This window comes from Sceloporus occidentalis, unplaced genomic scaffold (assembly GCF_023333645.1).
Source record: "Sceloporus occidentalis isolate IW3139 unplaced genomic scaffold, rSceOcc1.0.p SCAF_214, whole genome shotgun sequence".
NCBI classification, from domain to species: Eukaryota; Metazoa; Chordata; class Lepidosauria; order Squamata; family Phrynosomatidae; genus Sceloporus; species Sceloporus occidentalis.
This window is the reverse complement of record NW_028317194.1, coordinates 865,001-879,971: the sequence shown is the minus strand read 5'-3', so window position 1 is coordinate 879,971 and position 14,971 is coordinate 865,001. Positions and strand designations below refer to the sequence as shown.

Here is a 14,971-nt window from a genome sequence, read left to right as displayed (position 1 = left end):
ATTAACCACAAAAAAAAGTTGAACATAAATTGCAGTTTCTTTTATTTTCTCACAAAGATCTGACCATTGTCCCCACATGGATCGATGCAGTCGCACGTATCTTGTGTTACACGCATCTTGGGTTGTGTACATTGTAGCTCCACAAAATCTGAAACAAAGATGAGAAACCTGAGTGGTTGGGAGAATCTGGCATAAATCATAATATTTGAAGGTCATTCTGAAGGTTCTCACGATGTCCTAATATGAGCCGATCTACCAAGGAGGATGTCCTGATGGACCAAAAAACAATCAAGGTGGAACCTAAAGTTGTATATGAGACACATGCCTTATCTTACTCCAGCGTTCCATGCTGCGCATCCTCGGGGGAAGTTCTAGGAGATACCGACTTTCTATATAGAACACCAACAAAAAAATCTAGTCTTAAGTTCTAGGCCAAAAATGAGAGGCGATTTCTCATGCAGGCTCCTGGGTGGATGACCCATTAAGTCATTTAGGTGCGAGCCTCTGAATTAGGAGCAGCTGAAACAGACAGATCTAAGAGTTCAAAGGTGATTTCATTTCCAGATAAGACGGATCTTTCCATGGACTTTTGTTCTGCATTCTGGAGAATTTCTACGGCCGACATCTTCCAGACCAAACCGGAGAAGAAAAAATACGCGGGAAGTTTTTTTACACAGAAACACAGAGAACTAGAACCTGTCGGCAGTTATGCCCCTGTCGGCCCCCGTCTAATCTGCTCCTTTTTGCTGCCGTAAAGACTCAAACCTTAATCGTTCTTTGGTCTCGCCTTGGATACTGGTTCACGACGAGTCCCCCTTCCTAAAATGAAACCTGTTCGGAAACTCGTTCCTCGTGTACCGACGTCCCATGGGGTTCTAGAACATCATACAAACCTCCTAAGCAGGTGACATTGTATCTTTCCCAGCAGGCCAAGTAGAACTTGACCACCAAATTGTGGACCACATGCGGTCATCGAATGCTCTTCAGCAATTGTTTTAATACATTGTACCATCTGGTGCCACAGCCATTGCTACCCATAACTCCCAAAATACCTGCCCAGTTGGTGTTCGCTGTGGCTTCTACCAACCCAGATTGTTATATATTATTATTATATATATATTATATATTATATTATATATGTTATATAAGTTATGTCTTCGTTGTTCCTGTTTGGCTTCAAGGATACGTTCGCTATGGAATCTCCGCACGTTGCATTTCAGAGTGAGATAGCGAAGGGATTGACCTGAACACAAATAATAAAAAAAAAACTTCTTAGAATTACCTGTCCAAGATCCAACCTGATCTTCGAGATAAACCACCCGCCGGGGAGCTCATGGACGCTGCGTGATACGGAGCCGCATTCCAGATTCTCCTGTTATGATCGTTACCGGCTCGAGGAAAATTGTATGAGTCTGCATTTTTTTTTAAAGAGTGCACTTGGATAACCTTGCGGTACTTAACCCAGGTAAAAAGCCATTGGACAACATGGCTGAACGGCGTCATGGATGCATGGAATGGGCTTCAAAGAGAGAGGGTACAGTAGGCTTTATCATATTGAATGCAAGGGATCTGTGTGGTTGCTTTGCTATTATGTTTCTCTTCTGGGTCTTTAAACACGTTGTTTTGATATGATGTCACTGTCCCTTATTGTGACATCGAAAAGGTTCCTTTAATTCTGCGTGAGAACATTCAGAAAAAATGTTATTGTGTTTATGGAGAAACATTGTATCCATGGGAGTGGACTTTGCCTCCAAGAGATCGAGTGTCTCCTTCATTGTTCATTCACAGACACTGAACCCTCGATCAATTCCGCTTCTTTTTTTTTGTCGTTGGTTTGTTTGTGTTTTTGAGTTTTTGTTGGATGGAGCAAAATTGGCCCTCAGAAAGCGCATAGATTGGTCACATTTATTGTAAGGGAGAGCTGTTGGCCACGTGGTGGGTCGCCTTCTGGATGTCGCCCTCAAGTGTTATGACCCCATCCTTCTAAAAACAAAACAGAGAGGGACATATTCTAAAGACGTGTGCGAAGGAGTGTTTTTGGCCCATTCACTTTCAGGCAACGAATTTCATTCCCTACCGTTTTGGTTCGGATGAAATTGGAGGGGGGGGCAGTTTTAATCTGGAAAGAAATCCATTGCCCAATGCCAGCATTTGCTCTCATTCACTCTCTTATACCCTCATTCAGTCTCTCACGCTTTCTTAATGTTTCACTACCTTCTCTGCCGAACACTTCCGCATCTTCTCGTTCTTCTCCTTCTATTCTCTCTCCCGATTGGAGGATCAGACATAACCCGGAGCCCGAAGGTGAACTTCCACCAAAGTCCCGTCGCTTTCGTTGAAAGGACCCTATGGTAAGCGCCACCATTTTTGCAGAAGTTCATGCCAGGGTCTCTCCACAGAGATGCGGACAAAGACAGAAGAGAGAAGATGAAGAACAAGAAGAAGATGAACCCAACCTTAACCTGTTAATAACCTACAATTCCCACAATCCCCTGACAAGTCCAACCAAAGCCGCCCTTTCGCCCCTCTCAGAGCGCTACTTAGTACGTCTTACCCAAAGTGTTTAGGAGGCTCCGGGAAATACTCCGACAACCTCAACAATTCCTGCGCCTTCGAGACGAAACTTTGTTCAGCAACCAAAGTAACGATGAACCCTTTTCACGAGAAGGCGTTAACCCTTTATACCCAGTCTTGTAACCCGTATCTTCTCCGCATCGCGGATCAGCGCTGAGAGCCGACCTCCGACGCCAACAAAGATAAGATGCTAACCGAGTTCAGACTGAGTTACTACGAGCGTCACGAGAACGTCTTCTGATAAAAACACCAAACAATATGCGGCAGAAACTTCATCTTATCTCCACCGGCCCGGAATGATCAGTTTTATGTATGTTTTCCAACGTTTCCAAGCCTGCCACGGCGGCGTGACGTCTCTCCGCGCAGGTTCGAGAGACCGACAATACAGACACTCCCTGATATCCTACCTGATGCAAACCTGATGTAAATAAACACTATTCCTGCGCGATCAGACGCCCTGCTATACTGTTAAAGGGACGCAGACATGGAAATGCTTTCTCTCTTCTTAGATGTCCATAGAAACGCTCGTCTGGCACAAAAGCAAACCCCCAACAATGTATCCGAACCCCGATCTACTAGACAACCCCCCCGACTAATTATCATACTGCCTGTGGGGAACAATAGAATGGCTCAGTCTTAATCACCCAGACAGACTCTCCGACTAATGAAAGTCTATAGAGGGACGGACTTCATTAGCATTTCCATAAAGCATCAGCTCAGTGTGGGGTTTGAGCCGGGAAAGTCACCCAAAATATCACATGACTCACTGTATACAGCGCTGGGGGTTATATTACTGTATACAGCGCTGGGGGTTATATTACTGTATACAGCGCCGGGGGTTATTATATTATTATAGATGCCGGGAAGGGTTAGAGGGGGGACTTGTCGTGTGGGGCCCCTGACCGTAGTTTCGGGGTGGGGGGGTAGGATGAGGTCCGAATCACGGTTTTCTTTGAGACGTCAGATCTTCACGAGACGAGCGGAGAGGATTAGACTGTCTGCAGATTTAACGCCTGACTTTGCAGTCTCTCGGCAGGTTCTCTCAGGTTCCGGGTTCTGAAGAAAGTGCAGAAATAAGATAAACGTCCCCATCGTGGGGGGAGGGAGCGCTGCGGGGAGGGAGCGCTGCGGGGAGGGAGCGCTGCGGGGAGGAGAGTTCATCTGCTGTCACTTCTCTGCGGTCTCTGCTGACTTTTATTCCTGCAGCTGCCGGCGTTCGGCTTTTGCGTAAAAAACGCAAACTCAGCATCAGCCGGTGACTCCGCGGCAACCGCAGGCAGCATCAGCGCATCAGCCGCCCGCCGCAGCACATGCACCCCCCCCGGTGGGGAGGAAATACCCTTTACCTATTTTTTCGGACTGAAGCGGCTTTTTTTTGCTGATCTGAGCCAAGTGGGTGATAAACCGAGACAAAGTTCATATGAGTGCGGAGTGACGTCGTGTAAATACAGACACCCCCGGAACCACTGAGACCTCCGAGTCCCTTTACTGGTGAAACGAGATCTCCCACCATACTTATTATCATCGGATTAAAAACAGATTTTCACCTTTTTTTACCCCAGTTGTAGTTTTTGCCCCATAATATAACGTTTTCAGGCAGCTGCATATCAGCCGTTTGTATGATTCTCGCTCTGTTATCTGATCCCTGATCCACTAAACACCGCGACTCCTTATCATCCTGCCTGTGGGAAGCAATAGAATGACTCAGTCTTAATCATCCAGCTGGACTCTCTGACTAATGAAAGTCTATGGAGGAACGGACTTCATTAGCATCGCCATAAAGCATCAGCTCAGTGTGGTGTTTGGGCTGGAAAAGTCACCCAAGATATCACATGACTCCACAAAGGAAAATTCTGACTTTAAAAGTAGTAGATACCTGAAGTAGCTTTCCAGCGCATGAAATGAAGTCACAGAATCTGTATGTGGCTCGCTGCCTCCCTCTGCTCTGTGCCCTCGTTTAGTCAGTAACCCTTTCCAGTCTAAACTAGTTGTTTAAAAACTTCCGGCACTGCAAGGGTGTCTTCTTTACCCTTTTTCTATTCGAAAAGTAGTTGGCATCCATCCGCCTCCCGGCCGACGCTGGGGTCTTTGTTTTCAGATCACAAGGCAGCTGAGAAAATATGTTTTTCTTTAAACAGAATCTTCTGGAACATGTAAAAAAAAAGTGGGGTGTTTTCTAACTGGCGATGAAAGAGTTTTCCAGAATAGGAGGGTCCGACCCGCTCCCCCCGGATTTCATCATTCTGCATGTTGTTTACAGCAAAGCAAAAAACAAGGCGTTCCGGAGCGAGAACAAAAGTACAGAGAAACCCAGAACCCCCCGGCAGATCGGCCCCCGGTGGCCCCCGTCTAGTCGCCCGTTTCTCCTGCTTGATCAGTTGTTGGTCTCGTCTTAGATTCAGGAGCCGTATGTCTATCCCGCGCATGTTTAATACCCTCACTGTATTACCCTCCACCACTTCTGCTGAGAGGCTGCTCCACTTATCTACCACCCTTTCAATAAAATTTTAAAAAAATGTTAGCATTTAAAAAACAAAGAGTAATTATAGTATTTGCTGGGGGCATTTATTGCGGGTCCGTCTTATTATTTCTTTCTTTATCTGGTTACCTTTCTGAGATCTTCTTCCCTGCAGGGTGTTTTTTGGTAGAAGGCCTCGGTCTTAGTTTCCTGTTCCCAGGCCGGGTTAGATAAAGAGGGTTTGTGTTCTCTGTCCATGGCCGCGGCATCCCCCCCCCCCCCCCCCTCAGCCCTTTGTCTGCCACCCAGAGGGGGGGATGTTACAAAACAAACAGGAGGCAAAAGGCGTTTAGAGGAGGAGGCCCTGACCGAAATCCAAAAGTCCGAGAGGGAGAGCAGGGCAGGGAGCGAGAGAGAGAGAGAGAGGGAGAGCAGGGCAGGGAGCGAGAGAGAGGGAGAGCAGGGCAGGGAGCGAGAGAGAGGGAGAGAGAGAGGGAGAGCAGGGCAGGGAGAAAGAGAGAGCAGGGCAGGGAGCGAGAGAGAGGGAGAGCAGGGCAGGGAGAGAGGTCCAGAAAGGGTCTGATTGTCTAAACCACGCAAATAAACCTATTTTTTCCATCACTGGTGCCCCCCTCCCCCCACATTTATATTCTTGCCCCGTTGGGGCAGATTAAAAGTCTGGGGTTTTGGGACCCGGTGGCAGGTTCTAGATTCTTGTCTATAGGCTCCTATAAACCTGTCCATTGGATCTACGAGGCTCTGGGGCTCTGTTACTCAAACATCGAAACTTGCTACAGATGAAGAAGAGACCTCCGAGGCATCAAAAGATTATGAGGCTTCTACGCCGGCCGATGTGGCAAATATCCGTCTCATTGAGATGCCTTTTGGTTTAAAACGATGGCTGACCGGGTATAGGATTTGATTGCGACTGGGTGAGGCCGGCAAACACCAAAGTCGGCCATGCGCAGGCTCCTTCTGGGTTATTTACTGAGCAAACAGCGTTTTAAAGGTGTGACACCGGCTACCAGCGCCTGCCGTCTGTTTATTCTCCGTCGTCGCTCCGTCTCCGTGACGCGACCCGCCGGCCGAGGGCTTTCGCCATGCAGATCATGCTAAATAATGGATTTAGGTTCCTCAATTAAGCCAGGATTCCAATCCGAGTTAAACTGAGCCATTACAAGATCAAACGCATCATAAGGGGTTAAACTGTACAGAAATACAGAGGCAGGTATACAGGTGTATATATATATTCATTGTACAGCGCTGCGGAATATGACGGCGCTATATAAAACAATAAATCATAACAATATTAATAATAAAAATAATGTACGGGGAGGTGAGAAACGCATCAGTTATTTGTTACTGTTTGTGACTGTAATTTATTCGTCTGATTGTAACATCGCTACGGTATCTGCTGGCGCTATAGAAATAAACGTGATAAATGAAACCGGTTGGCTTTGATGATCGCGTTCTCTGACGACTCCGACCGCTTCCTCTTTCCTTGACAGCTCAGAATTTATTAACAGGCGTTGGAATGCTCGGTAATACGCGCTGCCCTAACCTGTCTCTCTCTCTCCCCGGAGTCCTGCACCGGTTGGCAGCGAGATTTGACTGACTAAAAAAGAAAATGCAGATTCGTAATTAAAACATATTTAAAAACCCTGTAATTATCCTCAGAACCCCCCCCCCCCCTTAAGACTAAAGGCAAACTATATATTAATTATATATATATATTTCATTTAAATAAGATTAAGGTTAACATCATTGTAACCCCCCCCAACGCCCCCCTTCTCCCTTACCGGTCAATTAAATAAACTGATGTAAATATTTATGTTATGTTTATTATGGATACAAAGTATCTTTCACTCCAGCAGACGCAGCGTTTCCAGGGGGCGCTTAACTCCTCTGATTAATCTGATGAATCACTTATTTGTACCCATTGTACAGCGCTACGGAATATGATGGTGCTAAATAAAACAATAAATAATAATAATGATCTGCGGCTGAGGATGGCAGCGAGATTCTCGGGGGGCTGATACCCCTACAATGTGATTGACAGCTGGAGAAAACCAGTCGGCCCATCAAGTTCGACCTTTCCAGACCTGTGAGGATCCCCTGGTGTTTGCCCCAAGGAGCCATCAGCGCAGGGGTGGGTTGGGGCACGATTATCTCAACAGCCCAGTAATAGATCAGCGTTGGGGCAAAGACTACCCCGACAATCTAAAACACACGATACAGAAAAGGTTCTATAAGACGGAGAACCCCAAATCCAGCCGCAATCCTACTCCGGAGTCTACAACTTGTAGTAGAAAACAGCCTGTGATGTAAAGAAGCCGACCCAAGACTGAGCGATCGGAATGAATGAGGGGTACAAGCGGCGTGTCCCAAATATACCCCATTATACCCACCCTGCGACCACCACCCACAGGAACGCGCACCAATGTATCCGCGGAACCACCCTCTCTTCACCATTCTAGAAATGCTATTAATGCCAGGAAGCCCTATGATGTAATAAAACAGCATACGGCTTCCTGGGATTAATGATGTTTTATGACATCATAGGAGGTCAGGGACTCTGAAATAAATCTTCCGTTTCTAGAACACGGCCAGTAATTGTTACAATTTTTATAAATAAAATAAAAAATTATAAATTCAATTAATTATTATTACTATTATGTTTTTGGGTGGAATTTCCCTTTAATGAGCTACCAGCTTTGGCCCATGTATTGATCCATGTAAACACGCGTGTGACTGAGCACACGGGTATGTTAAGGCGTGTCCCCGTCACTGAGCCGGTATCACGGGATTTACACTTTTGTGGCCTAAATGAGCGAATTGTATGGAACTCCCTCGTCTTTCACCTGCCGAGTATCCACCGCATGTCTGTTAAGCCCACGTGCGCTGGCGGCGGGGCGTAGAGGACTGCCGAGTATCCACCGCACGTCAGCAGATCCGCGCCCGGCTGAAACGTTGTTTACATGTGAAATAGAATTATAAGAATGTCCGCGTTCCAAACCCAAACGACGTCATTCTATTGTCAGCCGAACTGAATGTCAGTTTTGTGGGTTTTTGGATATATTGTGTTTCTCTGGGTGTAAAAGACTGAACTTTAGCTCTAAACACAAAGTCCCTGCAAACGTGCGATCGAGGAGACCTGCCCTCTGTTTGTAACATGTTGGGGATATAACATTTGTGTCTAGTGGAACGTGGCTGCGCATGGGGGAAGCCGGAATCGCATTTTCACTCGGGTATTCTGAGCGACAAACAGCTTGGCTGGGAAGAAATAATAATAGCGGTTATTACATCTGAAGAGGAGACTGCTGAGGTCTTGAAAGCGTAGGTCACTGGCACACTAAAGGGTATCCCAAACTTCTTTTGGTCTAATACAGCAATAGCCATTTTTGTTAGTGATATGAAGCCCTCACGCTGGAACCTTAAGACCCTCTTGGGCCAAGCAGGTTGGGTTACCCACTAAAGACATGGGGGGGTCTTTTGAACCCCAGAGAGCTTCGCATTAAAGGGTATAACCTGATTCAGAGCCGAGAGTTTGAGGGGTTAAAACAGTTCTAAATATTTGCTGCGGGAGACAATCCTCGTTTACAATGCGTCTCGCGTGAGTCTGATGCAGTAGATCCCAATCACCCCGTCTGCATCACAAAGAGTATACAAAGAGTATATACCCCCAGCGGTGACATGAGGGGCAGACCCTGCCCCCTGCTGGGGCACCCAGCAATCAGATTAGAACAATAATAGTAACAACAATAGTAAAAAAAAAACAAAAACAATAATAGTAACAATAATAACAACAACAATAGTAATAGTAACTATAATAGTAACAATAATAGTAGAAATAATAATAGTAATAAAAATAATAGTAGTAGTAACGATCATAATGATAATGATAACAGTAGTGATAGTAGTAGTAGTATTAATAGTAGTAGCAATAATAATAGTAGACGTAGTAATAATAATGATGATAATAATAGTAGTGGTAAAAATATAGTAATAATTATAATAGTGGTAGTAGTAGTAATTAGAATAGTAATAATAATAACAATAGTAACATTAATACCCATGGTTTGGATCTGTGCCTGAGGCCAGAAGACGAAACAAGGACTTTAGGAGTTATAATAATAATAGTAATAATAATAATTATAATAATAATAAAAATGATAATAATAATAATAATAATAAAAATGATAATAATAATAATAATAATAATAAATAATAGTAGTACTATTAATAGTAATAGTAATAATAATAACATTAATACCCGTGGTTTGGATCTGTGTCTGAGGCCTGAAGAGGAAGCAAAGACTTTAGAAGTTTAAATAATAAAATCCCTTTAAATCTTTTATGCCCTATTTAAACAGGAATTGTGTATTCGGCGGTCCGTGGCCGGCACTAAGGGCCGCATCCAATTATCTGAGATAATTTTATCTCTGGGAACTGAATCCAAAGTCTCCCGCAATCTGCCGAGTCGTCCATTTCATCGCAGAGAATGCAAAGTCTGGAGGTTTCTGAAGGTTTAGTAATTAACAGCTTATTTTGCAAACATTCCGCGTTATTCAGAAACAGTCGTTTTCTTTGGCGAATTGGAATTTCCTGTTTCATGTAAATTCCGGGTTCTTGCATAAAATTCTCCCCCTCTGGGAGTTCATCTGCAATTCCAGCGCCTGCCGAAATAACTTATTTATCAATTCATAACCAGATCATCGATACGATAAACATCATCACACCAACCTATTCACTAAAATAGTCTGACCCGCCGGGCCGTACGAGAAACCTGACCCAGGTATTGGGAAACCGTTAGAAAGTGGGGATAACAGCATTTATACTGAATGGAGGAGAGAAGAGAGAGAGAGAGAGGAGAGAAGAGAGACGGAGGAGAGAAGAGAGGGGATGGGAGAGACATTTCAATATATAAAGGGATAAAGGACAGGAGGGAATTTATTTCAAAGGAGGAGAAAAGTTACAAAAAGAGACCGGAATCTAACAGTAGAGAGTCAGAGACTGAGATGGAATGGAAGGAAGTTTTACTTTACTGAGAGGGTGGTAGATAAGTGGAACACCCTCCCAGCAGAGGTGGTAGAGGGTAATACAGCGAGGGTATTAAACATGCATGGGGTAGACATACGGCTCCTGAATCTAAGACGAGACCAACGACTGATTAAGGTTTGAGTCTTTACAGCAGGAGAAACGGGCGACAAGACGGGGGCCGCCGGGGGCCGATCTGCTAGAAAATGGAGATTTGTATTTGTAAATATGGAACAAAAAAAACATTTTCCTTTTTTTTTTAAATACCTATTTTAGACAGATCGGCCGCGCTCTTATCTGGCCACAAACCCCATTCATAACGTTTAGCGCGTCCCGCTGTAAAGCCCCCCCCCCCCCCCCCGGCTCGCTGTATCCCTCGGCCTCTCCTGATTCCCAGATTATCCGATTAGAATTTGTTAACTAATCAGATATCGCTAATTCCGGCCAAATTAAATTTGTACCGACCCCAGCGGGACTCCGAGTCCAAACATCTGGCTCCCCGGCAGAGATTTACGACCTCATGGGGGGTCTGTGATCAGGGAGCAGTGGGGACTTTTAACCCTTTAAGATCCAAAGGCACGGAAAAAATACTCCTTAATGAAAAATGTTGCTGATTAAAATGTCTTGTTCATAAATGTATAATTTATATGACTTTGCTTGATGGACACCGGTAGATTTAACCCTTTCCTGTTGTTCTGCGGTTCATGTTCTTCGGTTCACAAAGTACATGCTACACATACACGGTGCCTTCCTGGAACGGATTGCAATTGACTTTTACAGCGTCTGGGACACTTTGTACAGTCTGAAGAAATAAACGTAGGGGGAAAAAATAAGTTTTTTTATACTAAAGAAAAAAAAACCCTGAATCTACAATAAAAATCTTGGTTTCGCCGTACTTGGCGGTTGGGGGATATCGATAATTGGATAAAACCAAATCAGCCCAAAACAAAAGAAAATCAAGTGTTTTGGCTGAAATTTCATTGAATATTGGGCCAACGCAAAAAATAAATATATAAAGTTATAATAAGCAGCGCTGTGGAATATGATGGCGCTATAGAAAACAATAAATAATGATAATAATAATAATAATAATAATAAGCATCAGGGACCTCAGAAGTCTCTTGTTCAGATGGAATGAAGAATATTGGCACGTTAGTTAGTAATTGTGGGAAGTTATATTTTATACATTTTATTCCATTATTTCAGGTTACATTTTTTTATAAAAATACTTGCACTGAATCCCAAATCACTTAAACCCCTAAAAATCCAAATTAACACATTGGCCGCCATTCAGTGTAGACTTTAACTCCTATCATACAGCGCTATGGAATATGAAGGCGCTATATAAAACGATAAATAAGAATAATGATCTCCATCCAGCCCGAGGCATTGTAGTCCATAGCAGCCGAGGTATCAGACTTTACCCTTCTCTGAAAACAAAAACACATCCCTCTAGATTGTAAGCTCCTTTGAGCCAGGCTCTCCTTATCTTTAGTTTCTGTAAGTCAGAGTTGTTATGTTATGCGATGCACTATTTGTTATGTCGTGTTTACTCATTGTACAGCGCTGCGGAATATAATGGCGCTATAGAAATCAATAAATATTCATAATAGTTAAATAGAAACAAGTTTGGTTTCCCGTCGATATTAACAGCTTCGCTAAAATGTATCAAACGTTGCGTTTATTTGTATCAATGTTTTTTAATTGAATATTTATTTGTTTCAATGATTCTATTTAAGTAGCGAACGTGTAACAAAGAACTGTAAACAGATTACAAACAGAAACAATGTAACAAGTTAAGCCACACCCAGGCCCCGCCCCTCCACATTGCTATGCATTGCATCAGAGCGGTGGGCGGAGCCTGTGATAGCCTCTTATTATATAGCCCAAGCTGCGCTCCTTCTCTATGTCTGTGCCATCTGATTCCTGAGAGACCCTGGGTCTGCGCTGTCTCCCTTCTGCTAACAAGGTATGGAGAGGGGGGAGGGGGACCGGGACTGCTGACATGCGCTCAGGCTACTTAGGGCCACCATTCTAGCTGCTCGGGCTACCCCATTGTCTGCCCAGGGCATTTCCTGCCACGAATACATTTCGAGTCCCTGGGTCACATGGCTTTAGAGTGGAGGGTGAGAATTGGTGTCCTTTTAATTCCTAAATCATTCTTTTAACCTTTTCCAGCGCTGGGTATTCTTAATGGCGTGTTCTGATTTATGGCAGTAAAGGGGTTAATGGATGTGGCTGTATAACCAAGGAGCCATTGTGTTCGGCAACAATTTTAAAAAATAATGTGTTTGTGTGTGTATATATATATATATATATATATTTCTTTTCTTTGTGGCCCTTGGGCTACTGCTAGCATGTATTTTTATTTATTATTATTATTATTATTATTGTTGTTTAAGACAAATTTGGGTCATTCTAGTAATATTGTGATATAAAGGTTCTGCGAGTGAATGTGGGATTGTGTGTCTCGGCACATGGTGTAGGAGGTTTGCTATCTGTGTGTCTTTTGGTATTTTATTATTAATAATTTTATATATTTTATGTATATGGGTGATGTATAGGAAGCTGCAGCTTCTTCCCTGCATCAGTGTAGCAAATATGCCAAAACAACAAGATTGTGGTGGCTTATTAACTCTTTAATGGGAAGAGCGTCCCTCTGTCCTTGAATATTGACACAGAATAAAAGTCTTTGAAATCTCTAAAGGAATGATTTATGGGAAAATGTATATCAATGATTCTGTGTGTAAGAGGCATGCGCAGCGGCGAGCCCTGTCTGTATGCAGCGAGCGCCCATTGCTCCTTACAAAGGTCCTTGTGGCGTCTTCTTGGTTAATTCCCAGGACCGCGGGAGGCATTGGTCTACCAGTCCCCAACCGGCTGGTTCCAGTTTGGTGTGTTGTTCTCCTGCCCCGGTGGGGGTTATTCCTCTATGGAATAATAATAGAGATAAGCTATTTGCCGGCATGTGATGAACGGCGCGTTCTACCCCTAGGAGTCTAACAGAGGGCTTACTATTTATCCGTAATTATATCCGGCTTATTCCGCCGGCAAACAATTAAAGTTACAAGGAACTTTTAGAAAACCCAAGAGTTCGGTTTAATGCCAACATTTCTCTTTTCCTGGGGCTTTCTGTTCAGATTATGTGAACAAGGGTAACATTATTACGAAGTTTTTCCATAAGTCTGATTAATATCAGTTTTATTTTACCATCCGGGATTGTGTTTTGTTTTTTTTTTCATTATTAATTTTTAGTTTTTTTTTTAGTTTGTAGAACTTATTAGAACGTTAAAATAGTGTCCGTGCTGCTGGAAAAGCTCGTGATTTCCGTGTCGTTTGGCATCCCCGGCTTAATTGACTCTACAGGGATAATTATTCTAATGACCGGAGGAATCCGCTAACCGGTTATGACTCGAGAGGCAGGGCGAGCATTCTTTTTTTTTTTTTTTTTTTTTTTTTTTTTTTTGCGTCACACTTTCTTCGAGGTTTTGCCCAGAGCTAGGATGGATTATTTTTGAGAGCAAGTTTAAGGAATAAGGTGTAAATAATAATGCGGTCTGGAAAAGAACTAAACCAGGATGACCCGGATTTTAACCGGTTTTGGAAAGTTCTATATTCTAATAGAAAATGAAATTATTTGCGATTAAAAACCCAACTCAACTTTTTTTTTTTTTTTTTTTTTTTTTTCTGTCTCCAAACAGATCAGCCGCCACCATGTCTGTGTCTCATAGCTCAAGACTCAACAAGGCGGTAAGGGAACAGTACATGAAACTGCCCCAGGGAGGAATGGTGCAGGTCACCTACATCTGGGTTGATGGAACCGGGGAAGGAGTCCGCTGCAAAACCAAGACCTTGGACTATGAACCTAAATCTGTAGAAGGTATGACAAAGACCCCCTTCCCCCGCATGGCATCCTGTTGTGAATGTCCTTCCCCTCCCCCACCTCTGGTCTTGCTACAACGTGGCTAGAAAAAAAAAATGGTGTCCGAAATTACTTAACCCCCCCCTTCGAGGTGTCCTCCTTCAGTTCTAATGACTACTCCGGGCCAAATCCCTTTGGAATATGGCGGGCGGTTATACGGCTTGTGTCCTGTTCAACAGGCTTTCCCACAATGTAATGCATGAAGAATGCCGGGAGAGTCACTAATAAAATGAGCGACTCCGGTGTTATAGTTTAACGCGCAATATTATGCTTTCATCCATGGTCCTGGTGGTCCTCCTTCCAGACCCGTCACTGTATCTTCTGCACCGGAGAACGTCTGCTTGGTTATCCGCAACCCCTTCTCATTCGATGCTTTTCTTTGTCTCTTTTAGAGGTTCCGGAATGGAACTTTGACGGCTCCAGCACATACCAAGCGGAAGGATCAAACAGTGACATGTACCTCATCCCCGTCCAGATGTTCAGAGACCCTTTCTGCCTGGACCCCAACAAGCTGGTGATCTGCGAAGTTCTGAAATACAACCGTAAACCTGCAGGTAAGAGCCACAAAAAGGGTTATTTTTATTAAATGGACTAATTTTTTTATTGGGCTTTTTGACCACCGGATGTGGACACCACTCTGGCTAGGACTAAATTAAATGGACCTGATTAACCTGGTAGCTCAGATCGCGCTACAAAGTAACAACGGGTGTAGCAAAAAAGTGTCAAACGGAGATAACCCTACCTCGCCCTGGTTTGGGAGTTGGCTTCCGTTTATGATGTCTCGGTGAATACTTAAGCCCTCTTCTTCTCTTCCTCTAGAAACCAACCTGCGTCACGCATGTAAAAAGGTCATGGAAATAGTGAAAGATCAGCACCCGTGGTTTGGGATGGAACAAGAATACACCCTGCTTGGAATCAACGGTCATCCCTATGGCTGGCCTGATAATGGTTTTCCAGGACCCCAAGGTAATAAGCTCTAC

General features: G+C 43.9%; 1 protein-coding gene across 1 annotated transcript in view; it reads left to right on the top strand.

Annotated features, from left to right (window-relative positions):
* The first annotated feature begins 13,777 nt into the window (after nucleotides 1-13,777).
* Nucleotides 13,778-14,971, top strand: part of LOC149277441 (glutamine synthetase) — a 2,585-nt gene continuing 1,391 nt past the window's right edge. The window contains exons 1-3 of the mRNA XM_089502923.1: nucleotides 13,778-13,949; nucleotides 14,384-14,545; nucleotides 14,811-14,957. Coding sequence (XP_089359049.1) covers nucleotides 13,784-13,949; nucleotides 14,384-14,545; nucleotides 14,811-14,957 — 475 coding nt within the window. The 5' untranslated portion in view covers nucleotides 13,778-13,783. The remainder of the gene's footprint in view (nucleotides 13,950-14,383; nucleotides 14,546-14,810; nucleotides 14,958-14,971) is intronic.